The following is a 16,045-nucleotide window of genomic DNA, read 5'->3' on the forward strand; positions in this document are numbered from 1 at the left end:
TGAGAAACATTTGAAAGTGATGAAAAACGATCTTTGAATCATATTATGTTAAATTTTTCGAACAAAGTTCAATAACTCGAAATTTTTTTTTTTAATTTAGAGGATGCCATTTCCCGTTTCATGTGGTGTTTGCCGAAGGTGGGCAAATTTATAAAACCACTGTCACCGGCAATTCACGACAATCACAGCATTGTTGTTTTGTTCTATTTTTCAGATTTTTCTAGAACATTTGATATTTGTAAGCCATTTCTGTTTAGAGATATAGCGAAAGAATCAAGTATCCCCAGGGATCAAATATCCTCATTCTCCTCTATATTAAAATAAAAACATTTTTTTTATTTTGACCCAAAGCACGACGGTACGTGTTTTTATTTACTGTTATATTTTGGCAAGTTCTATTAATCGTTATTTCAGTGATATTTAGCTTTTTAAATCTAAAATGATATTTGACTATTTCAAAAAGCAGTTTTTTGAGTCCTTTTTATCAGGAAATTATTGGATAAATATTTGTCATTCGATAAATATTTATAATTTCTTGCTTTGCAATGATCAACATCCATGCAGAAGAAAAATATATCTTTTTGGACTCAAGTGATCTCAGAATATACAATATAATATTTCATTTTAAACTCTAACGATTGATGTATTGGAATTATTATTTTCATTATAATTTTTTCTTGTGGGAAACATTATAAAGTGATTAAAAATTTCTCTAAGTCTCATTTTGTGAAATTTTTCAAACAAAGTGCAATAACTCAAAATATTTTTTTTTTAATTTATTTTGAGATAACAGGTTCGGTGTTTCGTTCTGTTTGGCAATTTTTTCTAGAACATTTGATCTATGTAGGACAATCTAGTTACGAGATATAGCTGACAATTCAAGTATCCTCAGGGATCAAGTATCCTCATTCTCCCCTAAAAATAAAATATACATTCACTCAAAATACAAAAATAGGGAAATGTTTAGATAGGATGTGTGAAGCTTGAATCATTACAATTTTTCACTTTAATCTTTACATTTTTATTATTATTCCCGAATTGAGGCCTTTTTCACTTCAAGTAACAGCAAGTAAACGAGGCATAACACCGAGGGGACGACAACTGTAATGAAGAAAAATGGTCTGGAATACGGAGCTCATTCTCCTCCCCATGCGAGCGAGCTTCATCGCAAGAGCGTGCTTTCTCCGGCTGCAAATGAGCGAACTTTCAAGCACGCCGGAGAGTGAGTTCCAACATTTCCACGTTTCTGCAGCTGATCATATAAAAAGCTATCGCAAAGGACTCGCGTGCAGTTAGAACGGAGATACGGCTGGTTGTTGTTGTGGCGCAATAAAAAGGATATTCCGGAACCGTGTCTCGAGGCGATTCAAATCGGATAGGTCAGGATCAGTGTGAGGAGTTCAGTGGATACAAACAGGCGATTTGAAAGTGGGTTGTTTTTCTTTTGAGTTTTGATAAATTTACGTGAGGTACGCGTTCGCACGTTTTGGGATAGAACAAAACTACACTGGGTGATGGTGCGTAAAGTACCAACGTACTAAGGGAAAACCTGAACCTTGCTAGTGCAAACCCAAGACCAAATTTGGCCAAAGACATACGAATTGTGATTGTGAGAGGTTTCTATTCGGGTGCGCTTTTTTGCTTCTGTTCTGGTGCTGAACGAGCTGGGAGAGCTTCATACTTGGAGTGTCAATTAAATATTTATGAATGAAGTAACGTTGGATCTAACGAGACCGTCAGCTCTGTGACCGGTGCAGGAAAAAACCAGTGCTTGGGGATTGAAACCAAGTGCGGGGGACACGGTCTGTGTGAGATGTGAATGATCCTTTGGCGTGTCGTGGGTGGTCAGAATTACACGTGGAAAGTATTGTGTCGGTTGTTGGCTTTCGGTCTAATATCTTATTCATAAGTTTTTCGGAACCATTTCTGCATTGTTCGGGTTTGATAAATACAGCAGCAGTTTGTTGAAGCTGGGATATAGACCGCTTAATTGTTTTTTTGTTTTCGTTCGCCATCGAATATCTCCTGGTGCTACATTGTTTCAACAGAATATTCACACGGTCGATTGTTTTCCGGATGAATTGCACGAACGGAAAAATACTATTGTGATTTGAGCATCGGAAAACTATAAGTTCGAAGCACGTTACATTCACGAGTGTCTGCCGATAGTTTCGTCCCTCTCTTTCTCATTCCACCGAAGAGTCAATTGGAAGCAACCGGATATTTTGAAGTGCTCGTAGTTTCGATGTTGGAGTATCGATTATTCATCTAGCATTGCACAGCATTCCTATTTTTATAGTGAGGTTCCGGTGAGCGGATGTGGGGATTTATTGGAATGTTTGCGGCAGCCAGTGAACGTGAAAAAGACAGCTGAAACTACGTGACAAAACGCGACAATTTTAATGCTTGAGCTAAGCCACAGGAATTCAAAGCTCGCTCAGTATTAACGACCAACCGGAAAATTATAAAATCTGTGCTTAATTGAAAATTTACTGGGTAGAGAAGAAAATTGTTTTGCGTGCTTTTGCGTCCTTCTGCGGGGGCAATCAAGATCCATTTGCCTAATGAACGGTTTGCTCCTGTTTGGATAAGTGAAACTGTGTGGGAAAAGTTGTGGGTTCTCCTTCGCCGACAAATAAACGAAACTACACGTTCTGTGCGCGTAAAAGAAAGGCTAAGAAAGTCGAAGGAGAAATAAAAGCAGCTTATTTATCGCCAATCTTGCCCGAGCAATCGCTGGGGATAAATTTACGGAAAATGGTGAATTTATTGGCGCAGCTGGTGATTATCCTAGGATTAATAACGATATCGAGCACGAGCACCGTTGGGGTGAATAGACCTCTGTTGGATCCGCTGACCACAACTGGGCCGAGTGCCGAATCTTTGGCCAACACGGACGCCCTGGGAGTTGGTGGCGTTCCAATTTTGTCACTCGAGGATCAGGTTCGGCTGCTTACTAAGCAGCTGAACGCTCTGACCAATCAGCGACGAGAGGATTACAAGATGCTGGAGAACAGCTTGAAAAAGTACGTCCGCAAGAACTCGATGCAGCTCACGAATGCGGAAATCCGGGACGAGCTGGACCACTTGAGGTAAATTGATGACTGCTAACTTTAACCTGTAAATGCGATGGAATTTGTTTTTTGAAGGTGCTTTGTTCTCTTGCATACAATTTCAATGTTTAGATTTCTAGTCAATTAAAATACCTTGATGATTATTGACACCAGGTTTAAGTTCAACAGAATGTACTCAATAAACAGACATGAATTTGATTTTTTGTCTGTCTAAAATCTGTTAATTTGACCCAAACTGTAGTAGGTTGTACATGACTGTAGGACTACACGAATTATATTCCCAAAAGTAACTTATTTATTATCTTTGAACATTTTGCCTCAATTATATTAAATCCAAGAGCCACCTAAATTTGCATAGGCATTTGGCAGCCCGAAAGATGGATTTTACTTTTATGAAGAGATTAACCACCGTAATTTTTGTTTGTTACTTTGATTTATCGGCCTAGCGGTGAAAAGTGATGTCCTTTTTAGTAGGGACATCTAAAGATTATGAAATTTTTATATAGATGGATAGAAGGTTAGAAGAAATGAAAGATGGTGAAAATGAGCGGGTAGAATTTGCGTTTCTGAGTTAAAGGGAGCTTATCTGAGCGATCACATATCATCTTTTTGTTCGTCCGCACTACAAGTTCTCGCTTGTGGGGCGGACCACGCTAAGCCTACTAATGTGTGGTGGTAGATGCAACTCTATCTGTATCTACCACTTCATGGTAGTAGGCTCGTGAGGAACAAAAATTTGGTATGTGATGGTAATGCTTCTAGACAAATTCTACCCGCTCATTTTCACCATCTTTCATTTCTTCTAACCTTCTATCCATCTATATATATAAAAAAAAAATTTCATAATCTTTAGATGTCCCTACTAAAAAGGACATCACTTTTCACCGCTAGGCCGATAAATCAAAGTAACAGATGGATTTTACTTTCAAGGTCTATTACTGAACAAGAGTGAAAATTTGGTATATTTTTTGATTAAAACTGTCTCTGGCTAAATAATTGTGGTAGAACTTCTGGATGCAATCAACTTAAAATTGTCTGTGGCATAATCCACCGTGACGAGAATTCACATTTACTATCTTTTCTCACATTTTGCGCAACAGATTTCTGAGCTTAGCATAGAAAAACAATGTAATCTATATAACGAACTTAAAAAAGAATGAGGATACTTGATCCCTGGGGATACTTGATTCTTTAGCTATATCTCGAAACTGTAATGTCTTACAAAGATCAAATGTTCTAGAAAAATGTGCCAAAATGAGCAAAATTACAATGCTTGTAGGTTAAAATTTTTTAACAAAATAATTGTTTGAGTAATTGAACTTTTTTTGAAAAATTTCACATAATGTAACTTGAAGATCTTTTTTCATCACTTTAAAATGTTCCTTATATGGGAAAATTATGAAAAAAATATTTCTTCCAATGTATCAATCGTTTGAGCGTAAAATGAACTTCATAATGCCATAGTTTCAGAGCAATGGAAAACTCTCAAATTTTTTCAGAAAAAGTTTTCTAAAATGTTGATTATGGGTACAATTGATCCCCTAGAGTTGGGTACAATTGATCCCCCTTCCAAACGGCATATTCTTCTTCTGAGTTGATCGATATGATTGCTGATTACGAAATTACTAATATTTATCCAAAAACTAATATTTATCAAACAATTGTCTGAAAGAAGAGCAAAAATAATTAATTTTCTCTTAATTATAAAAAAGTGCCTTTAAGTATGCAATGTTATTAGCGTTGAGACAAAGTTATAGAATTTTCTTCTTATGTCTGCTATAAATTGTGAAATGAGAACAAACATGACCAAAATAGTCAATTAACATTCTATTTTGGAGATTTGTTTGATTTTTATAGAAGGATTAGGGCTTCCTGAATAAAAGATCAAGTCTCCTTCAATAGGGGATCAAGTCTCCCCTAACTTCAGAAAAATCGCAATTTTTTTACTCCCACGAAAATGCTTCTAGTTCATCAACGGGTGCAAGTATCGTTCTAATTTTTGGAGCATAGAAACTTGAAGTTACAAGCTGTCAGAAAATGTCAAAGACGACGAGTTGCTAAATTTTTCCAAAAAGATATGGTGAAAATAAGAAAAGGGGATGAAGTATCCCCACTCTCCCCTATTTATTCATGATGACGCTTTTATGTTTATCCATGAAAAGTTATTCACTACGCAATTGTGACGCGAACTTGGAAAACCAAAATCAGAAATTTGTTTTCAATTAACAAAATGAGATTGATACAGTAGAACCCCGCTTATCCGAGATCGTCGGGGGAAGGACCACCTCGGATAAGTGAGATCTCTGATCACGAATAACAATGAAAACTCTATCCTTTTTCTCTAGTTTTGCATATCATCCAGGCGCGTAGCCTCGTAACTACATTGATTTTGTATGAACATGATGGCTCAGATTAACCGGAAGCTCGGATAACCAGAGCTCGGATTGACGGGGTTCTACTGTACTTAGAAATCTCTCTAGTAACCTTAAGCTCAACGAAAAAGTCTTAATTTGTTCTATTTTTTAAACATAAGTTTAACAGTGAGTAGGATTAGTATATTTGATTAGTAAAAGCAAAAACATGAAAAAAATCGATTAAAAGTTTCGTGACGTGATTTACTTAGCTATACGTCAAACCAATTTCATGAAAATTATAGTTTACAGAAAAAAACAGTGGGGCTTTCAAATGGTTAAAAAAAAAGGTGTTAACACTAAATTTTTATTTATCATAATAATACTTAATAATTGCAAGCGGGTGGATTCGCAATGGTTTGATACACCACTATGTTTTCAAATGTACATCCGTAGTTCAGGATCTATTCCAAATATGTCATGTCGATATTTGCACGCTATTGGCATAGGATTAGCACACGACTGGCGATAATAAGCTTTATGGTCGCTGGATTAGTCCTCCCAGCACAACCGTTGAAAGAAACACCATTCAAAGTCTGACCAAGCAAAAAAAAAGGCTCTTGTAAATAATGAGTGAATTCGAAAGAAATGCAACACTTTGTTATGTTAACAACTTTTAGATGCACGGATGGAAATCGATGAAATTTTCAGTAAAGCTACCTAGTGATGTAATGGCGGCAATCTGTCAAGTGGTTTTTGAGATAGTGCTCAATACTGAAGTTCATTAAAAAAATTTTTGGGCGGGATTGGAAATATCCGGAAAAGTCCCAGTGGGAGACCCAAAATCGGCTGGAAATCAACTGTTCGACCAAGTTTACATGACTATTTGTTCGAAAAGTCCAAGAGAATCCATTAGTGAGCTTAAGTTTGAATAAAAGTGAAGATGATTGATTCCATGAAGTTCAGAAATGTGAGAGGTTTTTTTAAGCTCAATCCGAAAAGAGAAAGTGGTCAAAAAATGATCAATTTTACTGAATGGTTCGTCTAGCTGACTTATAAACAGGCTTGATTTCATTTTTACAAAATAGAAATGCAGCCCACTGCACTGGTGAAATAAACTAAATACGGTGGTCAAGAAAACGTTATCTAAAACAGCCTTGATTTGAAAAAATGGTGGTTCATAGTATGCATTATAGATGGCGTGTTGAGCAAAAATTGAAGTCGAAAAACTTCTTCATTGTATGTTATCTAAAAAACGACTTGACTGAACATCATAAAAATTTGCACATGGAAACATTACATTATCAAGTAGCTTCGCAGAAAATGTCAACAATTTACATTCATGCATTCAAAAGCTATTCACAAAACAAAGTGTTGCATTTTTTTTAATACACTCCTCATGAACAATACATGAAGTATACATAATTTTGGGTTGCTGGCATACATTTTTTAATTGTGGCCGTCCAAAAAGCACGAACCCAATTTGAAACACTTTATTGCGCCCTTTCAACCCCTTTTTTTATCTTTTCGTTTTCTCTTTTCTGGAAATTATTTTTCCACTAGGCTCAAAGTGAACCTGCATATAAGAGAAGCGACATCTGATCCCTATTAAAATAAAATATCTGGCCACATCGCCGATAGCTTGGACAAAAAATCCTAAGCACTGTTTTGTGTGCTCTAAAGTGAACGTTTAGTAAATCAAACATAACAATATTGCATTAAATGGCCGGTGGTTCGCGATAACCGGTATGAATGACGTGAATTTCGTAAACAAACACATAGTTTTCTAACTACGAACACGAACCATTAGAGCAGTGAAAAATATTGCTCCTAATCATAAATTCAGATGACAAGCTTAAAAATAATTTGCTTGAACTACAACAGCAATCACAATACTCTCCTTGGTTGAGTTTTCAATTAGAAAGCTGAAAGCTCCATGAAAAAAGCTCGGATCGATTGGAATCGATTTTGACAGTTCATTTGCATCGATTGGAATTTTTTGTTTCAGACGTCGCTTCTCTTATATGTAGGTTCACTAATTGAGCCTTATAACCAAGGTTGCCGGAAAAAATTCTATGTTTTGACGAAAAACAAAATTCTGACATTCTGTGATTTTAATCAAAAATTCTGTGACGGTTTTCTGTGATGCTTTTTCCATCAATTTTATTCTAAAGTCTTGTCAAATTGCGTCCTTTTTACATAATGCTTAAAAAAAATCAATAAACGTTACTAATTTTATCGTATCTAAAGATTATTACCCAAAATTTTTATTGTCATAAAAAATTGAATTTTGACAAAAACGTCCAAAATTTGAAAATTCTGTGAAATCTGTGAATACTTCTAAAATTCTGTATTCTTTACACAGATTCTGTGATGAAAATTGGCTCAAAATTCTGTGAAATTATAGATTTTTCTGTGATTTCGACAACCTTGTCTATAGCTCGTTGGACTGGTGGCAAAGACCATATGTCCAAACCATTTAATTTATTTTTTTTTAATTATATTATCTTATTTTACTGGGAGTTTTCGCTGTTGAAGAAATATCACACAGTTCTGAGACAACCCCTTGATTTAACTTAATTTGCTGTTATAAGTCATTTTCTCCAATTTTTAAATAACAATAAAAATGACTAAATTAACTCGAACATTAAACATTAAAAATAATCTCAATTCTCTTTATCTTCTTCTCTTCAGCTCTTCTGAGATCTTTCTTCCTCGTTTCTTGATTCAACATTTTTTAAAAAGAAATATTACTTTATTTCTCATGGATTTGTTGCCTTGCGAATGTGTTTTTTTGTTCAAAAGTACAGTAAAATTGATTCATCGAATCAGGAAAAACAACTTATAAAACTTTTGTAGGAGTAGTGCCTCGGGTTTTGAAAGCTCAAAACTAATCTCTCTTCACTTCATTCGTAGATTCAAAATCCTTAATAAGTTATTTGAGAGTCAAAAAAAAAGGTACACACATATTTGGAAATAAGCTCACTCTGCTCGAAGTAAATGAAATTAGAAAGTGTGTAACTGATGCTAGTTTTGTTTTTGTTTCATCTGTGATAAACTGTGTAGGTACAAGTTTCATTTTGATTAACAAACAAAGAAGAAAGTTAAAAAACCTGTAAGTATTTAAATTTTTGTTCAGAATTCTCTAGTTACTAATTCTCTAAGATTTGGCGCTGCAATCTGCTTGTGTATCACCGTTTTCAGTTTTTTTTTGCTAGAAAGCCAACTAGCGCAGTGTCGGACTAAATTCATTGGAATGCTTATAAATATACCTTTACCTTAATTTTGAATACAGTCACTACCGAGGCAAACTTGGCAACTTTAATGCGAGATTTTAACAGAACATCATTTTTCCAGTATTTTTTTTTATCATTTGACCTAAAGTGATCTCATTTATCTCTATCAAATGAAATAGATTTGTTAAATATTATAATTCAAATGTTTTTTTATTTGGCGCTAAAAAATTTTGGTGTATAATTGCAGATATAGGGGAGAGTTTTCCTCATATCTTTTTGGAAAAACATCGCATTCTTTTCTGTCAGCGTGTAACTTCAAGTTTTTATGAGCCAAGTGTACGATACTTGAATCCATAGATGAACTTGAAACATTTTCTTGGGATTAAAAAAAAAACGATATTTTTTTAAAGATTATAGAGACTTGTTCTTCAATTGAGGAACACTTGATCCTTTATTCAGGGAGCCCTAATCCTTGACAAAATCAAACAAAATCCCAATAAAGAATGCCAATTGACTATTTTGGTCTTTTTTCTCAGTTCACAATTTATAAGTGTCAGAAGAAGAAAATTCCAAAACTTAGTTTCAACCCAAGTGTCATTGCATACTTACAGGCGGTATTTTCTATGTTTAAAAGAAAATCATTTTTATTAGTCCTTTTCTAGACAATTAGGCTGGAACAAATATCAATTTCTTCTTTTGTCACCCTTCTCCCCCCCCCCCCCCCCCCCTTGGTAATTTCCAAAAACCCGAATGGGGGAAAATAAAATTTGATGTATTTTATGGACATTTTGAAAAAATTATCAAATTTTTAAAAGATTACAAGCACAAAAACCAGATTGTGGAAGATGGGAGTTTTATCACCTTTTGTTTTCTTGATTATATTGAATTTTTCGATGAAAAAAATTACTTGATTTATAGGTTTTGTGCAATAATACAGTATTTAATTAAGTTGCATGCAATCTTTCGTGCAATTTATTGCAAGTTATTTGTTTTTAGCATTGTTTTTTATTATCTCTCCCCTTGCAATGTTCCAACTCCGAGTGACAAAAGAAGGATTTGAAATTTGTTCCGGTCTTATTGGATAAATATTTGTAATCAGCAATAATCACGATCCTTTCAGAAGAAAAGTATACCTTTTTAAGCTCTAGGGATCAATTGTACCCATAATGAACATTTTTTTTAAAAAAGACACACACCGTCTTAGCCGATTTAGGCTTACAGACTGAATAAATGACATGGACAACTTAAGATTAACATTTAATACCCAGTACCGAGATGGGAATCGAACCCATGCCATCAGTGGACCAGCGATTACCGTCTTACCACGCTAACCACTCGACCACCGAGACGTATTTTAGAAAACTTTTTCTGATAAAAGGCCAAAACTCCATTTTTCAATGAGGCAATGTGGCTCAAACAACCTTCATTCGATTCCTCGAAAAATCACAAAATTGTATGTATCATTTGGTTCAAAATTTTTAAGTCCTTACTTACTGTTTTCATAATTTATTGAAAAATACAGGTGAATCGAGGGTAAAATCAGCCATAACTCAATTTGTCGATGCATAGGATGGCTAAAATAGCCTTCACTCGATTAAAAAAAAACACACACCTGTTTTGGTTTAATTTGCTCCAAAATCTTACAGTTCTTATCTGAACTTTATTGAAAATATTGGGAAATTGAGGGTAAAACGGCCATTACTCTATCTTCCGATGCGTGCAGGGGCTCAAACAGCCTTCTTTCGATTCCTTATAAAAAATCACACAAAAATGGTCTATTTTTAGTTAATCAAAGTTTTCTAGTCCAAATCAGTGTTTTTTTAGATTGTTAACAAAATATAGAGGAACTAAGGGTTAAAAAGGCACTATACCTCCGTTCGGAAGCTCGTGCGGCGTCTGAAACTATGTCCAATGGATTCTCCGGACATTTTCACTATCGGAAAGTAAATTTTCATAGATTTGGTTCATATAGAAGGGAAGATATTGAATTTCTTCGCGATTCTTACACTTCCTTCCCCATAGTAATTTGCTTTGAAAAAATATGACATTATGAAGAAGATATTACACTCCAACGATTAATATATTGGAATAAATATTTTTGTTATAATTTTTTCATGTTAGAAACATTTTAAAGTGATGAAAAAAATCTTCAAGTCACATTTTGTGAAATTTTTCAAACAAAGTTTAATAACTCAAAAAATTATTTTGTAAAGATTTGTTGAGCTTATAGTTTTGTTGTTCTGCTCCATTTGGCACATTTTTCTAGAACATTCAATCTTTGTAAGACATTCCAGTTTCGAGATATAGCTAAGGAATCAAGTATCCCCAGGGATCAAGTAAACTTTTTCACCCTTTATAGAGTTTCGAAATAGTGCACTTTTTTCGAAAAAAATATAAAATTATGTCGACTTACCGAACTTTAAAAAATCATCAAAAAATCATATTTCATGATATTGTGCCAAAATTTGAGATTTAAACACTTGAAAAAAAAACTAAAAGTATTACGAAAAAGCTAACAGAAAAAAAATTGAGCTAAAACTTGACATATAGTTACAGCTAATTCGATGAGGCAATCTCAATTTTCCCTACTTTTATCAAAAATAACTGTCTCTCTTCCTAGAGCCTGTCAAAGCTGAAAGTTTGTGCGCTGCTCAGCGTAATTTCATTCTTTTTTAACGCAACTGTTCTTCGTTATTTTAAACATTTCCATCAACTGGTTCAAATCAAAGTAGGTTGTTGTTAACAGAGCGAATTTTATTATCAAAATGAATTTCATGACTGCACTAAAAAATATTCATACGGTCAAAGGATGGTGGATTAATATTCAACAACTTTCGCATCGCGTTGTTGACAATTAAATCTCGCAACTTCTAAATCTCTCCACTCAGTTGTAGTTTAAAAAAAAAAAGGTGATCCGATTGTAGCAAAAATATTACGAATGCCAACGAACATTTCCGCCGAGTGTCAAACGATAGTTATCCTCAGCTGTTTTTTCTTTCTTTTCTCTGCGGCTAACCAACAGTTGCCCTAACTAGGTTATGGCGGCAATTGAATTTTTCCCACCGACCAATCAACAAATTGAAATAGGTTCCGCCGGCTGCCGGTTGCTCCCCGGTTGGAAGCCTGGCTGGTTGAGTCAAGTTGAATATCCTATATTGCACTCGCGTTCATATTAACCGATTTCAACTGTGAAAAACAACCAAACTCGGGCGAGTACTGCTTTGCGTGGATCCGCTTTTCCCGTGTGCCGCTCCCAATCGAATCAGCCAACACGTGATGGCAACATTACCTTCCTCGACAAAAAGAGCATTTGTGAGTGGGTTGTCCTATGCAAGTTTGCCAAACACAACATCATCGACTGGTTGTGTTGGAAAAATACAACCACTTTAAAATAACAAGTCGACAATGAAATTCAACAGTTGTGTCGCACCTCCCGAATTCGAAATTATATTTTTGCCAACCATGTCTCACAGGCCCGTTCGCTGTGTTAGCACCATACAGTTGCAAACTGTGAACGAATTGGTTTTTCTCCATTTCCGGACCCGGGAAGCTATTGTTTAATTTTGCCCTTCCGCGCCATCCCATCGTCAATCCCGGTTGATTGTTTTGGGTTTTCCTGAATTTTCACTGTCGGACTTTTCGGTCATGTTCCAAACCAAACGAGATCAAACAGCTAGATAATGAACAACAAAGGTCGTCGTCATGACCTGAGGTTTAAGATTTGGTTTACACCCTTGCATTGTGAAGCGAAAATTGTTTACCTCCAAGTCTGTGAAATGATGTTAAATAACTACCCAAAACATTGAATTATTTAATTATCCTGAACAGGACGAATTACACGATCCTACCACCGGAATCGGTTTTTGAAGTGGTCACACGTGGTCAAAACCTTCAAATAAACCTCTAAATACGAACAACTCCCCAGTGCTTAATTTAGGCACATATAGTTTCATCTAATTTCAGCTGCTTCTGTTCTTCAAATAGTTATTTTATGATTTTACTATCCTGTAAATATTACCAATTTGTCAAATTATCTTTATTACGAGTATTTTCTTTATTACGATAAAACCGGTATTTTTCAAAGTTGTACGTCTCGGTGGTTGAGTGGTTAGCGTGGTTACACGGTAATCGCTGGTCCACTGATGGCATGGGTTCGATTCCCATCTCGGTACTGGGTGTTAAATGTTAATCTTAAGTTGTCCACGTCATTTATTCAGTCTATAGAGCCTAAATCGGCTGAGACGGTGTATGTCTTTTTTTTTATATGAAATTCATGTAGTTATGTCATAAAATGCTAAAAATTTATTACGCAATAGATTGAGCAACATTTTTAATTGAAAAAGATGGTATTTTGCCGTTAAATTATCTCTTTGTCATAAATCTACAATCATCATCATCCATCGTACATCCATCCACGTTAATTTTCATGATTTCAGCTAATAGATTTTTTTTGCAGTATTTTTACCCCTAAATGTATGCAGCAACCTATGCTTTTTCTTTGAAAACATTATTGACGGGGAAATTGTAAAATTCAATTCGAGCAAAAACAAAAATTACTGCAATTGATGCTTCATACGTTATGACATCACAAATGTATCAAAAAATTATAATTTTTCAAAAGTTTTTATTTGATTTTTCATTAAAATCAAAGTTTATTGCAACTTTCCCCGTTTTCTTAGGAAGGTGAAAATCACATGTTTTTGTCAATGTAAAATAACTGTTGAAACCTATAATTTTTCAGCAGCATTTGACAATAATACTACGGAAATAGTCCACAAACTGTCCCGATTCACAAAAAATACCGGTACCTAAGTATCACAGAATCAAGATATCAAAATACATTTCACCAATGTGAATTGAATATGAATGGAAATAACTTTAATGACCTCTTACTAAGCGATTTGCACCAAAAAACGAAAGTTTTTCGAAAGTTTTAATTGTTTAAATAGTGTGAGAAATGAGATAATATTTTCCACTTTTTTAGGTTTTATATTTATTTGTGAACTGATTTTTTATGCATAAAAATAGTTGGAATTTAGAGTACTGAATTATGCTAAAGAAACTTCAAGGAGCATAACCCATAAAATAAGCGAAAATTGAGGCTCAAAAACACTTTTCTTTATGTTAACATGATTTATGAGGTTTTTTATTCATTCAGGCATGTAGATAAACATATAATGAAAACTCGACTTTCGTTTCGAATACTCTCTCCAGGCAAGATCTGAATCGAGAGCATACCTTCGCAATATAAACCTTTGACAATCAACACTTGGGAGTAAGGATTCACAGGCCTTCGCTTGAACATACGCCCATATCAAATAGCCAAGGAGGTTTAAATCCGGACTGCCCGGAGACCAAAGATCCTTCGATCAAAACTTCATATTCTCTTCCAACCAAGTTTGGGTCCGTTTCGAGGTATGGTATGAGCTCCATCTTGTTGAAAAATTACATGCTCGGATTAACCGAAGATGGCCCGAATCCACGGAATAACCTGATTCTTCGAAATATCCATGTGGACTGCAGTTTTAACTTTTATCCCGGCTTTTATGAAAACAGGAGGCATCTTCAATTCTTTCGAAGCAACCACTCCAAATACCATGACTCCGGCGGGATTCTTGGTTGTTAACTTGAATTTGACATTGTCTGGAACATGCTTAGCCTTTATGAGTGAAATATACCGATAGTTTCTTGTCTGAGAAAACGACGATCAGTTTCTTCTTCTTCAACGCTTTGAGCGCTCTAGTCGCAGAGCTTCAGTTCGTTCTGTTATCAAATGGTGCAAATGTCAAATTCCTAAAAAATGTACTAAATCAACCCAACTTCTAAAAAATTTTCGCAATTTTTCATGGGTCATACATACTGTATATAGGTTAACTAGTATGCAGGAGAGGGTTGAGAATCCAAAGATGTCAAAATGTATTAAATTACGTCAGTTTTCGAACCTTAAACTATCCTGAACTGAATGCCTAACCAAGTATTTGACACTTTTCTTCTAACAGGTAGCCTATTATTACCCAATTATTATCATTAACAGTTTTCCGGGAATTTCTACCCCGGTGTTTTTTTTTTGTTTGAGCTTTGGTACAAAAAATTTCACTTTAAAAGATCTATCAAATGGTTTTTTTGCCTTTTCAACAGAAAGGTTTGGTTATCGGTCGATTGGAGAGATCATTAATTATGGGTCTTAGACATACCTTTTTTATTGTGTGTGTACTTATAGGAATTTTTAGCTTTGTATTGTCATACGGATTCTCTTGAAATGATGAGGGTTAGTAACGACATTGTATAACGCCCATAGAACTTCCTGTTAAACATTAATTTTTACTTAGATTTAAAAGTCATCGATAAAAAATTTTCCTCGTTCAATTCTCTACTGGTGTTGATGTGTAAGAAATCCTCGTTCCAAACATTATTTGGCTACTGGATGAAGTCATCGTCTTTGAAAATAATTCATACCTTCTAAGCATTGCGAATGTCGATGTCTGAATTGCTCTAAACTGAATCAGATTGGAAACTATCCTTGTAAAGCAGATGTTTGTTATATAGAGTCTTGAATTCATAAGTTTTTTAATGGTTGAAATAGCTATATGATGAACCACTGAAATACTTGCTAAACACTGCCGACATCAGCTATGCAGTGGATAGGCGTTCTATATGCTGTTTTTTCAAATTAGTATTAAGTTTGTCTATTTTCATTGTGCGATAATGATTAGAGCTTAGATTTCAATTATAAAGAGCATAGGGGAGAATGAGGATACTTGATCCCTGGGGATACTTGATTCCTTAGCTATATCTCGAAACTGGAATGTCGTACAAAGATCAAATGTTCTAGAAAAATTTGCCAAAATGAGCAAAATAAAAATGCTAGTAGTTTCAAAAATTTTAACAAAATAATTTTTTGAGTAATTGAACTTTGTTTGAAAAATTTCACAAAATGTAACTTGAAGATCTTTTTTCATCACTTTAAAATGTTCCTTACATGGGAAAATTATGAAAAAAATATTTGTTCCAATTTATCAATCGTTCGAGCGTAAAATGAACTTCATAATGCCATATTTTCAAAGCAATGGAAACTCTCAACTTTTTTCAGAAAAAGTTTTCTAAAATGTTGATTATGGGTACAATTGATCCCCTAGAGTTGGATACAATTGATCCCCCTTCAGAACGGCATATTCTTCTTCTGAATTGATCGTAATGATTGCTGATTACGAAATTACTAATATTTATCCAAAAACTAATATTTATCAAACAATTGTCTGATGAAAAGATCAAAAATAATTAATTTTCTCTTAATTATAAAAAACAGCGCCTTTAAGTATGCAATGTTATTAGCGTTGAGACAAAGTTATAGAATTTTCTTCTTATGTCTGCTATAAATTGTGAA

General features: G+C 34.6%; 1 protein-coding gene across 1 annotated transcript in view; it reads left to right on the plus strand.

Annotated features, from left to right (window-relative positions):
• Positions 1 to 1,639: 1,639 nt before the first annotated feature.
• LOC129754244 (protein scabrous) overlaps positions 1,640 to 16,045 on the plus strand; it is a 173,036-nt gene continuing 158,630 nt past the window's right edge. Inside the window, exon 1 of the mRNA XM_055750192.1 lies at positions 1,640 to 3,092. Within this exon, the coding sequence (XP_055606167.1) occupies positions 2,758 to 3,092 (335 nt within the window). The 5' untranslated portion in view covers positions 1,640 to 2,757. The remainder of the gene's footprint in view (positions 3,093 to 16,045) is intronic.

Source organism: Uranotaenia lowii, chromosome 3 (genome assembly GCF_029784155.1).
Source record: "Uranotaenia lowii strain MFRU-FL chromosome 3, ASM2978415v1, whole genome shotgun sequence".
NCBI lineage: Eukaryota > Metazoa > Arthropoda > Insecta > Diptera > Culicidae > Uranotaenia > Uranotaenia lowii.